The sequence below is a fragment of the Pseudophryne corroboree genome, chromosome 9, assembly GCF_028390025.1.
Source record: "Pseudophryne corroboree isolate aPseCor3 chromosome 9, aPseCor3.hap2, whole genome shotgun sequence".
In the NCBI taxonomy this organism is placed as follows: domain Eukaryota; kingdom Metazoa; phylum Chordata; class Amphibia; order Anura; family Myobatrachidae; genus Pseudophryne; species Pseudophryne corroboree.
Genome location: NC_086452.1, coordinates 459,824,292 through 459,837,382, shown reverse-complemented (window position 1 = coordinate 459,837,382; position 13,091 = coordinate 459,824,292). Strand labels below are relative to the sequence as shown.

The 13,091-nt window shown below is 47.8% G+C and overlaps 1 protein-coding gene across 2 annotated transcripts in view; it reads left to right on the top strand.

Annotated features, from left to right (window-relative positions):
- The window catches only part of SRGAP3 (SLIT-ROBO Rho GTPase activating protein 3), a 181,179-nt gene that overhangs the window by 116,495 nt on the left and 51,593 nt on the right, over positions 1 to 13,091 (top strand). Inside the window, exons 5-13 of one of the 2 annotated variants that reach the window (XM_063941265.1) lie at positions 734 to 919; positions 1,303 to 1,431; positions 6,222 to 6,443; positions 6,527 to 6,628; positions 6,766 to 6,963; positions 7,387 to 7,471; positions 7,830 to 7,857; positions 8,753 to 8,855; positions 11,349 to 11,409. In XM_063941265.1, coding sequence (XP_063797335.1) covers positions 734 to 919; positions 1,303 to 1,431; positions 6,222 to 6,443; positions 6,527 to 6,628; positions 6,766 to 6,963; positions 7,387 to 7,471; positions 7,830 to 7,857; positions 8,753 to 8,855; positions 11,349 to 11,409 — 1,114 coding nt within the window. Of the gene's footprint in view, positions 1 to 733; positions 920 to 1,302; positions 1,432 to 6,221; positions 6,444 to 6,526; positions 6,629 to 6,765; positions 6,964 to 7,386; positions 7,472 to 7,829; positions 7,858 to 8,752; positions 8,856 to 10,409; positions 10,441 to 11,348; positions 11,410 to 13,091 lie in introns of both variants that reach the window. The other variant, XM_063941266.1, reaches the window with a different exon arrangement.

The following is a 13,091-nucleotide window of genomic DNA, read 5'->3' as shown; positions in this document are numbered from 1 at the left end:
CCATGCTTAATTGCGTTTAACAATTATAACTCTGCAATACGTTTTAATTCTGCATGCATAATAGTTCCAAACTTGCTTGCTTGGCAAACTAACATCTAACTACTGGAACTTTGCTACAATATTTGCAGATAACCTTGTGGACTTGTAAGCATTTGTGCTACAGGAAACAAATACTGCAACAGTTACCACTACAAAGATTACTCATTCATTTTGTTGCCAATTCAAACATCGGGCTGCATTGAGTGCAATAACTTTGCTATATATATCTATTATAATTATTTTTGGCCAAAAAAACATATAGTGCTGTGATTATAGGGAACCCACATGTCTATTTACCATTAGGGATTGATTAGGATCATTATATGATTATAGTTGTAAAGGTGGTCTAGGAACAGTCCTTGTGTATTTTACATATTTTAATAAAAAGTGATTGAATTTTAGTATCCAGTGTGTCAGCGCTTTCTTAGTTGCTTTTTACTTGTATTGTTTATTTGTGGAGGGCGTGGTGGTCCCTCTAATTTAAGAAAGCTGCAGACAGACTGTTTTAAATTATTGAGCATTTAAAATTGGCGCCAGGAGGTACTGAGTACCAGTTTTTCTTTTCAGGTAACACAAGTAATTGTTCCGTAATATCTGGTCCTTTCTATCACCTTTCTCTTCTCCCATAGAATGTTCCTTCTATTTTCCTGGATGACTACCGATTCCTCCCGTTATATTTGTGTCCCACTTACAGGTAATGAAGACTTATCACATGTACCACGCAGAGAGCATTAATGCGGAGAGTAAGCTGAAGGACGCGGAGAAGCAGGAAGAGAAACAGTTCAGTAAATCCGCGGAGCTCGGACCCAACGCGCTTCGCCACGAAGACCGGCAGCAGAGGCGCAGCTCGGTGAAAAAGATTGAGAAGATGAAGGAAAAGGTGGGAATTTCAGGTCCATATTACCACTGGGGGTGTCAGGGGTCATGTCTACACAAATTTAGGGCCTCATGCACAGCTGATCGTAAACGTGGCCCGTTTGCACCTAAGCAAAGGGATGTGCGCTTGAACATTAACGTCCCGGTCACCTGTGTTGTGATTTGTGTACAGCGAGTATAGAACACCACTATATAAGTGTCGTCCTGCATATTGGTCACTGAGTTGAGTTTTATTTTAATTACTTGGACAAAACAACCCGTAAAAGATAATTCTGGGCAGGACCAACAGCGGACGTTGTATTTTCAGACGCCGTCCTCCGTCCTCTCAGACGCCGTTCCTCCGTCCTCTCCCTGAATTACATGTGGTCTTTCTCCCACCGCTTCTAGAGACAAGCCAAGTACTCGGAGAACAAGCTGAAATGCACAAAGGCCAGGAATGAGTATCTGCTGAACCTGGCGGCCACCAATGGCTGCATCAGCAAGTACTACATCCACGATGTGTCTGATTTAATTGACGTGAGTATTCTTCTCTTTCTGTAACTTGTCGTCATGTAGACAGGTTGAATTTGATGAGAGAAAACCAGGTCCTTCCAGACCGGCTGCCATAGTGCCTATAAACTGCCTGTAACCAGTTCATCAACATAAAGTTATATTTATAGAATTCTATTACTATTATGTTTGTTATGTGAGGTAAAGAAGTTCCGATTTTGTTCTGGGAACATCTTGGGAGACAGCTGAGGCAAAATCATTGATATAGGAGGTCAATCTAGGGCACACTGCTCTGCTGATCAGAATCGCTCACCCAGTACAGCAGAGTGATCCTAAAAGTGTGTGTCAGCTCCATGTTCCGTTTGCCAATGCAAAAATGTAAATGGAGGGGGTGGGGCCAGATATGATAGTGGGGTGTGGCTAGTGGAGGCGCATTTGGAGTCCTCCCTTCCAAATAACAGTGGCCCTCATTCCGAGTTGTTCGCTCGCTAGCTGCTTTTAGCAGCATTGCACACGCTAGGCCGACGCCCTCTGGGAGTGTATCTTAGCTTAGCAGAATAGCGAACGAAAGATTAGCAGAATTGCTACTAAATAATTTGTTGCCGTTTCTGAGTAGCTCGAGACTTACTCCTAGATTGCGATCACCTCAGTCCGTTCAGTTCCTGGTTTGACATCACAAACACACCCAGCGTTCGGCCAGCCACTCCCCCGTTTCTTCAGCCACTCCTGCGTTTTTACCAGGCACGCCTGCGTTTTTTAGCACACTCCCGGAAAACACTTTCCGCCCAGAAACACCCACTTCCTGTCAATCACACTACGAACACTCGAGCAATGGAAAAACGTCGGTCGGTCGTGAGTAAATCTACTAAGTTTTGTGCTAAAATACTTAGCGCATGCGCATTTTAGCCCTAATCGCTCCATTGCGAAAATCGGCAACGAGCGAACAACTCGGAATGACCACCAGTGACCGCTCGTGTAGGTTGCACAGATGAGCTGAGCTTAGTTACATTGACTCCCAAATTCAATTAGCCGTGAAAACCCAATTCCGCTGGCTGCTGTAGCCAGGGGCAAATTTTTTGCTATTCAATTAGCAATGCACATTAAGCTGCGCTAACTCCCCATAGGAATTAATGTGGATTTTTGTTCGCACCCTGAGCAGGTGAAAAGTTGGGGGAAATCCTCTGTTTAAGTTAAAGTGGGGGGACATGGGGCCTAATTCAGCATGAGTTGTAGCTTTGTGAAAAATTGCAAAACTACAACTCCTTCCACTAGCAAGCGGGGGGCCGCCCAGCACAGCGCACTAAAATGTGAGAGCTTTGCTAAACAGCGAAGCGCTCACATCTTTAGAGTAGCCCCGTGCCTTCGCTGCCTAGCTGCAAATGCAGTCGCTGGGCCACCACATATTGGGTTGCATCCGCTGCGGGCCGCCCCGCAAACGGTCCAGACACGACCCAACGCCGCCACGTTGCAAATGCAGCGCCGCCGCCCTGTCACTGCCCCCCGCAGTTACTTAGACCGCAGTTTAAGTCCTCGCGCATGTGCGCAGTGGCGTGTGCACATGCGCACGAGAGCGGAAATCGCAGTTTGGCGATTTCCGCACTTCAGTGACTGATGCTGAATCGGCCCCTTGGTTCAGAACCCTTGATACACCTCCCCCCTTCCTATTGATAAATGAAAAAATGATTTGCGTGATTTGGCCAATAATGAAGTCATTTGGGGGTGATATTCCGTGTAATGAAGAACTGTGGGTTCAATAATGTGGGACAGGCACAGTATATGGTGTTGTATGGGCGGGGCAGGTGTTGTATGGGCGGGGCAGGTGTTTTTAATCTTGCTGGTGGGAGTTGTGGATTAAAAAGACACAACAATCACCTTACAGCCACTGTCAATCATCTTGCGACCGCATCCTTCCTGGATACGGACGCAAGGAAAATGGACGCACACTGTGGTCAGTACGCGTGCGCAGACCAGACGGACGCAGTCGCTTCGTACGGACGCGCGGCTGCATCCATCTCTGAATCGGCTCCTTAGTGAGATGACGAGAGCTGAGTATTTCCTCCAATATGGCAGTGTGTAGTGGCAGATTCCTTAGATAAAATCCACCACATAAATAATGACTCAGGATACCTGGCTTTTCTGCATCCCTGTAAATCACACAGTCTCTGCTGAGCAGTCTCTGCTTGAGTTAGCGGCAAATGGGCGTTTCGGATGAGAGGTTTTAGAAAACACCTCCGTGTCCCCCCTTCCTAGTGCTCGCCTCGCTGTTCCGTCCCTGCTGGGGGGGGGGAGCAGATGGCTTCATTTCTCAGCTGTCTGATGATGGCTCGCCCTCCGCTCTGCTGCTCCAATTACCTCCTCTGCCTGAGAGGATAGCCGGCGGTGAGGGCCCAGGTGTTTGGCTGATTCCCGCGTGAGGAGCGATATCAGGATATATGTGCCATGGGGCCATCAGGAGTCGGCTTGGCTGCCTGATTTATATTCATTGCAGGAGGGTAATACAGGCGTGATCCTGTCTCTGTGTTTGTCTCTCTGAGTGCATCATTAGAGCAGAATCTCCGTTCCCCGCAGCTTCCAGCCGATCATTTGTAACCTCACTGTCACACGTATGTGCGATATAATAACACCGTACAATATGTGGAAATGTGCTGTGACCGGGGCAGACTCACGGGGAGTTTTTTTTTCTAAACAAAGACTAGAAATATGACAGAGTGATTCTGGCTGGTACTTTGTACACTATGGGGGAGATGTTTCAAACCTTGGAGAGAGTTTAAAAGGAGAAGTTGCCCATAGGAACCAATCAGAGTCTAGCTGTCATCTTATAGACTCTGCTAGATAAATGATAACTAGTAGCTGATTGGTTTCTTTGGGTAGCTTCTCCACTAGATTTGACACATCTGCCCCTGTGCAACATTATGTTGAAGTGTCCCTGGGTGGTTGGTTAATTGGACGTCAAGGACCCGGTTAGGCTAAAGTTGAGGACATTTTATAATTAACACCAACACATGACAGGAACAATTATTTATTTATTACCAGTTTATATTATATTATTACTACATCAGTCCCCATCCCAGTGGAGCTTACAATCCGTATTCCCTATCACGTGGACACACAGGTCCCTGGGCAGCAGTCGCCGTTGGTAACTACGGCACTACCGGGAGCTTCCTGAGGGCCGTACATCTGTGCAGGTCCTGCTACTCCTCGCATGGCATTGTGGGAGACGCCATAACGTCTCTCTCCACACAGTGCGGGAGGGGAAGCACAGTGGGTTGCTGTGAGCATGGCACGTTCTGCCCCTAGGGCATTCCCACCATGTGCGACAGCCTCTGACGCACCACCCTTGTTACGGCCCTGGCTGTGTGTGGAGCAGAGCTCATCGTGCAGCTCCCAGTGATCATATGTATGACATATATCTAATTACTTTGTGTAGCAGTGCTCCTCACAGTGGCCCTCATTCCGAGTTGATCGCTAGCTGCTTTCGGTCGCAGCGCGGCGAATAGGTGAAAAAGCGGCATTTCTGCGCATGCGTACGGACCGCAGTACGCACGCGCGAAGTACTTTTACACAAAACTATGCAGTTTTACACAAGGTCGAGCGACGCTTTTCTGTCGTTCTGTTGATCGGTGAGTGATTGACAGGAAAGGGGCGTTTCTGGGTGGTAACTGAGCGTTTTCCGGGAGTGTGCTAAAAAACGCAGGCGTGTCAGGTAAAAACGCAGGCATGCCTGGGGAAATGCGGGCGCGGCTGGCCGAACGCTGGGCGTGTTTGTGACGTCAAAGCAGGAACTAAACTGACTGAGGTGATCGCAAGGTAGGAGTAGGTTTGAAGCTGCTCAGAAACTGCATGAAAAGATTTTCGAGCAATTCTGCTAACCTTTCGTTCGCACTTCTGCTAAGCTAAGATACACTCCCAGAGGGAGGCGGCCTAGCGTGTGCACTGCTGATAAAAGGAGCTAGCGAGCGAACAACTCGGAATGAGGGCCAGTGTCTCTAGTAGGAATAAAGGAGATTATGATGTAACATAACAAGTGGTTTCAGGATCGTATATCTGTAAATTGCAGTTTGGACGTTATTTCAGCTCTCGTTATATCCTCAGCATAATCTATTGGCCTTGGACATTACAAATATTCCGCTAGGAAATGCATCGTACATGGGGCCTAATTCAGACCTGAACGCTCGATAGCAATTTTTTGCAGCGCTGCGATCAGATAGTCGCCGCCTACAGGGGAGTGTACCTTAGCTGTGCAAGTGCGCGATCGCATGTGCAGCCAGGCGGTACAAAATATATTTATGCATTTTCTGAGTTGACCAGAACTCACTCAGCCGCTGCGATCACTTCAGCCTGTCCGGGGCCGGAATTGACGTCAGCCACCCGCCCTGCAAACGCTTGGACACGCCTGCGTCTTTCCATCCACTCCCAGAAAATGGTCGGTTGCCACCCACAAACGCCCTCTTCCTGTCAACCTCCTTGCGATCGACTGTGCGAATGGATTCTTCGTAAAACCCATCGCACAGCAACGATCCGCTTTGTACCTGTGCGACGCGCCTGCGCATTGTGGTGCATACACATACGCAGTTCTGACCTGATCGCAGCGCAGCGAAAAAAGCTAGTGTGCGTTCAGGTCTGAATGACCCCCTTGAACAGAGACCTAGAGCGTGTAGTGACACATTTCTGACAGGTTTCCATGTATACTGTATGTGAGCAACAACCTGTAATCTAGGATTAGAAAACTTGTAGTTATATGTCACATATATGTGTATTTATATGTAGGATGCAGCATTTAGTCACCACGGTATCTCTGTCTTCTCTCATTGACCCAGTGCTGTGACCTGGGCTTCCATTCCAGCCTTGCCCGCACTTTCCGCACATACCTCTCTGCCGAGTATAACCTGGAGACCTCCCGCCATGAAGGTCTGGACATCATGGAGAATGCCGTGGATAACCTAGATGCCCGCAGTGACAAGCACAAAGTCATGGACTTGTGGAACCAGGTCTTCTGTCCTCCTCTCAAATTTGACTACCAGCCCCATATGGGCGATGAGGTAGGTCTGCCCACCTATGATGTCCTCGGCAAGCCTCGGCCTGACTCCTGACCCTGTCCGTCATCTGTGATGTCCCCTTGCAGGTGTGCCAGGTGAGTGCCCAGCAGCCGGTGCAGATGGAGCTCCTGGTGCGCTATCACCAGCTACAGTCCCGCCTCACTACCCTGAAGATTGAAAACGAGGAGGTGAGGCCGCATTCCTGTGTGGCAGTTTGCTATGAATCCATGACATCACTGAGGCACAAGGGGATGCCTCGTTTTCACATGAATTTTAGTTCAATTCACAAATTACCAAAGTGCTAACTGTGTGTCTGTTGGTGCAGGTGAGGAAGACCCTGGATGCCACCATGCAGACCTTGCAGGACATGCTGACCGTAGAAGACTTTGACGTGTCTGACGCCTTCCAGCACAGCCGCTCCACCGAGTCCATCAAATCCGCTGCCTCGGAGACGTACATGAGCAAACTGAACATCTCCAAACGCAGATCCAACCAGCAGGAGACTGAAAGCTTCTACTTCTCGGTATAAGACCCTCTCGTCGGCCACATTCGTAGTCACTCCCTCTGCAGCAGGCAGAGTAATAATGGGGGTTAATGGAGATTTGCCTGTAGGAACTACAATTACACATGGACCAACGCATTTCTCCAGTCTCTCCATCAGCGATGCCCAGTGTCGTACATCACGTGACACCTTGTAACGTGCATGCCACCTACACAATTACATATCACCCTGCATTAACTCAGGCAAAAGTTGGACAGAATAAGCCCCGCCCCGATTTATGCAAGACATACCCTTATTTCACTCAAGACACGCCCTCAAATGTCAAACCACTCCTATTTCTCTCCATTTATACATTTGACCTAACACTGGGCTGCTATATAGTTATATATGTGCCTCTGTATATATATATCATGTAACCCTCACCCTCTGTGCTCTCTCTTCTAGAAGTTTAAGGAGTATCTGAATGGCAGTAACCTCATCACTAAGCTCCAGGCCAAGCATGACCTTCTGAAGCAGACCCTGGGAGAAGGTGAGTAACCGTTACCATTACTGCCCGCCCTCCTAAAGGAGAGCACTAGCTTTTATGGAGTATATGTGAATGAAATATGCCAGCCGTTCCCAGCAAGTGGGTGGTCGCTTACCTGAAGCTTACCTGACATGGAGGAATCTAGGGAAGCCCTATAGGAAACTAAGGATGAAAACTTGGGTGATGCCCTTTTTGCTATACATGGAGGGGAGGGTGGGAGGTATATTTAATGAATGACAACGCCAGTAAAGGTAGGGATGTCGGTTAAAAGCTGCAGTCGCTGTTAGCAGTGGGGATGGCCCTGGGGTCTGACGGTAACAGATCAATGTTATTTCTGATGTCATCCTCTTTCTGCTTTCAGGCGAGAGATCCGACTACGGAACCACAAGGTGAGCCTGCCGCCTGTATTCCTATGGGGAGGGGTAATAGTTTGCTGTATAGACAGAATAGTAAGACGATGAGTAACTGAACAAACTGTTAAGGTCCCCATCCACTAGAACGAAATGGCCACTTTTCATCCGATTAAAAGCTTTTGTGTTGATGGACTTTCAGTTTTTAGAGTTTGCTGAATACAAGGAGGCTCCATCTGGCCCCTACTAATGAATAGGCCCCTTACATTCCGCATGTGTAATGGGCCCATAAAGGATAATGAATAGGCCCTCCAGACTACCCATGCTTGGGGCCACTTCTGTCTCTTAGCCAGAGCACTGGGCAGCCGTACCTAGCTCTGATGTGGCGGCCATATTGGAAAGATCGGTTCACTCAGGTCTCGCCCACAGGGGCTGAGAGAGTGCAGCCGGCCAGTGACCCCACACCTATGGGACAATAGCAGATTGAATTATTAGTTACGCCTGATAATTATCTGATAGAACTAAATCAGCGGTAGTTCAGGATTGCTTGTCATTGCTTGTACACACATAGATATGGGGCCAGAATAATGACCACTTACCGTAATTACCACTATAGGCCTCTTTATTCATTTTATAGCGTAGGTGCCTTACAGACCGGCACCTTGCGGAACAGGGATGCGTCAAATACAGTATAAATGGGGAAAGCAGATGTTTGCCTCTTGTAGCTGGTCTAAATTATTTTATGCTTGTTATTTATTTTGTTTTCTGCCCAGCACTGGTCATAATGAACTAATAATTGCCCTATTCAGTCCCTCAGCATTTTGTTAGAGCAGTGCCTCCCATTTTGTTGAAGCCCTGTCTGCCATTTTGTTGAAGCCATGTCTCTGCACATTTTACCACAGTATTATTATGAAGACTTGTTCCATTTCCCCAGGCCCCCGATTCTTCCCCCTAAGCCCCAGAAAATGAAGAAGCCCAGACCTCGCTCCCTGTATAACCATTTGCTCTTTAATGGGGATATGGAGCTGTTTATCAAGGTACTGGTGGTTGTTGTGTGGGGACTGAGTCTGCTGCGCTGGCCGTGACTCTCTCAGCACGGTCTCCTCGTCACCCCCCTCTCTGTACTCCGACCTCAGCCTCTGCGCTTCTCCTGTGCTCCCCTAATTCTGACATCGCTCTGCCGGTTTCTGGTCCCCTCTCCTTAATTCTTCTGGAGCAGCCATTTTGTTTTTGTTTTTTTCCAGCTAACACAAAAACAGGACTCGATAATGAACACTCAGGGATCCAAGATACAACTCAAATCATGAGGTCAATTTACTAAGCACAGAGAATAGTGTGCTGTAACCATAGCAACACCGTTTAGTGTAGAAAGAACAGGTCTGTTTCGTTACTATGCGTTACAGCACCATTTTTTTTGTGTGCACCAGTTTGAATAAAAGTCCTAGATTGGAATTTTGCACTTGTGGGGGGATTTAAGAGCTTTCAATACACGTTTAGAATTCCCTACAGGTCTCAGATTCCCCGACTGCGGAGGCATGTTAGGGGGGGAGGAATCGTCTAGGGAAAGGAAATGTCTGCAAGTTAATATTTAAAGAGTGACTCATGAAATATTTATGGGTGGCATTTGCAAAACTATATTTAGTATATATCGAATCTTCTGAGGAATATTGGGCGCTGGGATCACCTCCACATCTGGTCATGGAGGCTAGACCCACTCCTTAGCGCTATGACGGGCTAGTGAAACGTGCAGCAGACAGCAGCGGTTTCTGACAGTGAGACTGAGGGGGGCAGAGTATAATGACCTAGATTCTGGCGGTTGTGGGGCCCTCCCACCCGTCGCAGCTGGAGGAGGACGCCGTGTCTCCCCTGTGACGCTGTGTGGCAGCATGTCATGGTGGTAAAAATACATTGATGTCCTGGTGCCTTCTGGGGACGCCGTGTGCCCCCAGCTTTGTAGGCATCTGTTTCTGGTTGTCAGTTTGCTTTCATTTTGTCTCCCAAATTATGCACTGCTGATATAGCACAGAAACAAGCTGAAATAACAGACGTGCAAAGGGGGTGGCCCAATATAAGTCACCCAGGTCAGTACGGTGTCTATATACGCAATACGCTCAAGCTCGGACATGTACAGTTCAGCCTCTACTCCCAAATACAACGTACGCCCTGTAATATACTAGTACATTTGCTGAGCGAGCCTTCCATGTTTTTGCACTGCTCACACACCAGAGCCAAATCCGTGTTTTGATATGTGATTGACTTTCATTGGTATATGGCAGCATTGGGTGAGCAACCTCAATTTGCAAGTTAACGATAACTTCCACCTAGACACAGTTTGCAGCAATTTTGGGGCATCCAGCATTATATGATTGCACTGGGTATCCGTGTCCTAAGTGCATACGGTGCAGTACCTGATACCGGTGCGGGGTGAACGGTCTGTGCGGCTCAAGTGATGGGAAACCGCCTCTGTGTCCTGTTTTTCTGTTGCTCGGATCTCTCTGCTGACTCTCGCTTCTCCTTTCTATGTCTCTCTGCGACTGTCGCTGCTGCCGCTGGTGTTGCTGCTGTGTGTTTGTGTTTGTTACTCTCATCAGAGGACGAAGAAATACTCGGAGCAGAATCCAGGTACTAAAGCATTTCTCCATAAAGCCAAGGTCTGGCCACACACGCTGCGGTCCGACTGATATATGCTTGTGTTTCATTGGCCAAAACCAAAGTGACGCAAGAAGTGTCGTGTGATGCGTGGCCAGACCTAGATAACCAGTGAGTCTCCAACTGTGTGAGACTACAAGTACCAGCATACCCTGTCAATGGTCCTACCTAGTGGTGTGCCCAGATTACTACAGATTATAGAATCTAACACAATACTTCTCCTGGAAAGTACACTAAAGTGACTTTGTTGTGCCCTATACATTTTACTTTACATAAGTAATCCCCCCCCCTCTCCCCCCTTCCATCCCTACCCCCCTTAGACAGGTATAATCTCCCCTCAGTGAGTCACAGGTCTATTTACTAAGCCTTGGAGAGAGATAAAGTGGTGGGAGATAAAGTACCAGCCAATCAGTTCCTAACTGCCATGTCACAGGCTGGGTTTGAAAATTGACAGTTATGAGCTGATTGGCTGGGACTTTATCTCCATCCACTAGTATATAGACCTCTCAGGGGCAGATGTATTAAGCCTGGAGAAGTGATAAAGCTGTGATAAGTGCAAGGTGATAAACACACCAGCCAATCAGCTCCAATATGTAAATTGGCAGTCAGGAGCTGATTGGCTGGTACAGTATCACCTTGTACTTATCACCGCTTTATCACTTCTTTATCTCGTCTCCAGGTTTAGTACTTAGACCTCTCAGTTACAAATAGTACTCCATTGCAGAACACATTACTGATTAATGACCCACAAGTGGGAGGGGCCAGTATAGTGCGAACACGAAACCTCGAGCAGTGACTGGTTCTCGGGGGGGGGGGGGGGGGTTGCTGCACTTGGAAAGATAATAGGGGTACATATAGATTTAATTGTCCTCTTTTTTCAGGATTCCGGTCAGGCCATCCCCTTGGTGGTTGAGAGCTGCATCCGGTACATCAATTTATATGGTGAGCAATATCCCAAATGTGTCAGTGTCTCGTGATTTATATCATGTATGTTATAAGCTGGAGTCATGTCTGAGTCTGACATTCAGACGCGTTTCATCCATCATGGACTTCATCAGGGGTGGCCCCGTCTATACATTTCTCTTGTTTATATTCACTAAACCACGTCTCTGAGAAACTAGCAGCCGCTCCATCGCTGAAACATTATCACGACGTACACAAGCAGTACAGTTTTATTATTGTTCCCTCAAAACTCATCAAACACATAAAAAATAAGATTTTACTCACCGGTAAATCTATTTCTCGTAGTCCGTAGTGGATGCTGGGGACTCCGTAAGGACCATGGGGATTAGCGGCTCCGCAGGAGACTGGGCACAACTAAAGAAAGCTTTAGGACTACCTGGTGTGCACTGGCTCCTCCCACTAAGACCCTCCTCCAGACCTCAGTTAGGATACTGTGCCCGGAAGAGCTGACAATAAGGAAGGATTTTGAATCCCGGGTAAAATTCATACCAGCCACACCAATCACACCGTATAACTCGTGATACTATACCCAGTTAACAGTATAATAACAACTGAGCCTCTCAACAGATGGCTCAACAATAACCCTTTAGTTAGGCAATAACTATATACAAGTATTGCAGACAATCCGCACTTGGGATGGGCGCCCAGCATCCACTACGGACTACGAGAAATAGATTTACCGGTGAGTAAAATCTTATTTTCTCTAACGTCCTAAGTGGATGCTGGGGACTCCGTAAGGACCATGGGGATTATACCAAAGCTCCCAAACGGGTGGGAGAGTGCGGATGACTCTGCAGCACCGAATGAGCAAACTCTAGGTCCTCCTCAGCCAGGGTATCAAACTTGTAGACTCTTGCAAGAGTGTTTGAACCCGACCAAGTAACAGCTCGGCAAATTTGTAAAGCCGAGACCCCTCGGGCAGCCGCCCAAGAAGAGCCCACCTTCCTTGTGGAATGGGCTTTCACAGATTTAGGGTGCGGCAGTCCAGCCGCAGAATGTGCAAGTTGAATCGTGCTACAGATCCAGCAAGCAATAGTCTGCTTAGAAGCAGGAGCACCCAGCTTGTTGGGTGCATGTAGGATAAACAGCGAGTCAGTTTTCCTGACTCCAGCCGTCCTGGAAACATATACTTTTCAGGGCCCTGACTACGTCCAGAAACTTGGAATCCTCCAAGTCCCAAGTAGCCGCAGGCACCACAATAGGTTGGTTCACATGAAAAACTGCTACCACCTTAGGAAGGAATTGGGAACGAGTCCTCAATTCCGCCTTATCCATATAAAATACAGATAAGAGCTTTTGACAAAGCCGCCAATTCTGATACACGCCTGGCCGACGCCAAGGCCCACAGCATGACCACTTTCCACGTGAAGTATTGTAGCTCCACGTATTTAAGTGGCTCAACTCAATGCGACTTCAGGAAATCCAACACTACGTTGAGATCCCACGGTGCCACTGGAGGCACAAACGGGGGCTGACTATGCAGCACTCCCTTAACAAAAGTCCGAACTTCAGGCAGTGAAGCCAGTTCTATTTTGGAAGAAAATCGATAGAACCGAAATCTGGACCTTAATGGAACCCAATTTTAGGCCCATAGTCACCTCTGACTTGTAGGAAGTGCAGAAATCGACCTAGCTGAAATTCCTCCTTTGGGGCCTTCCTGG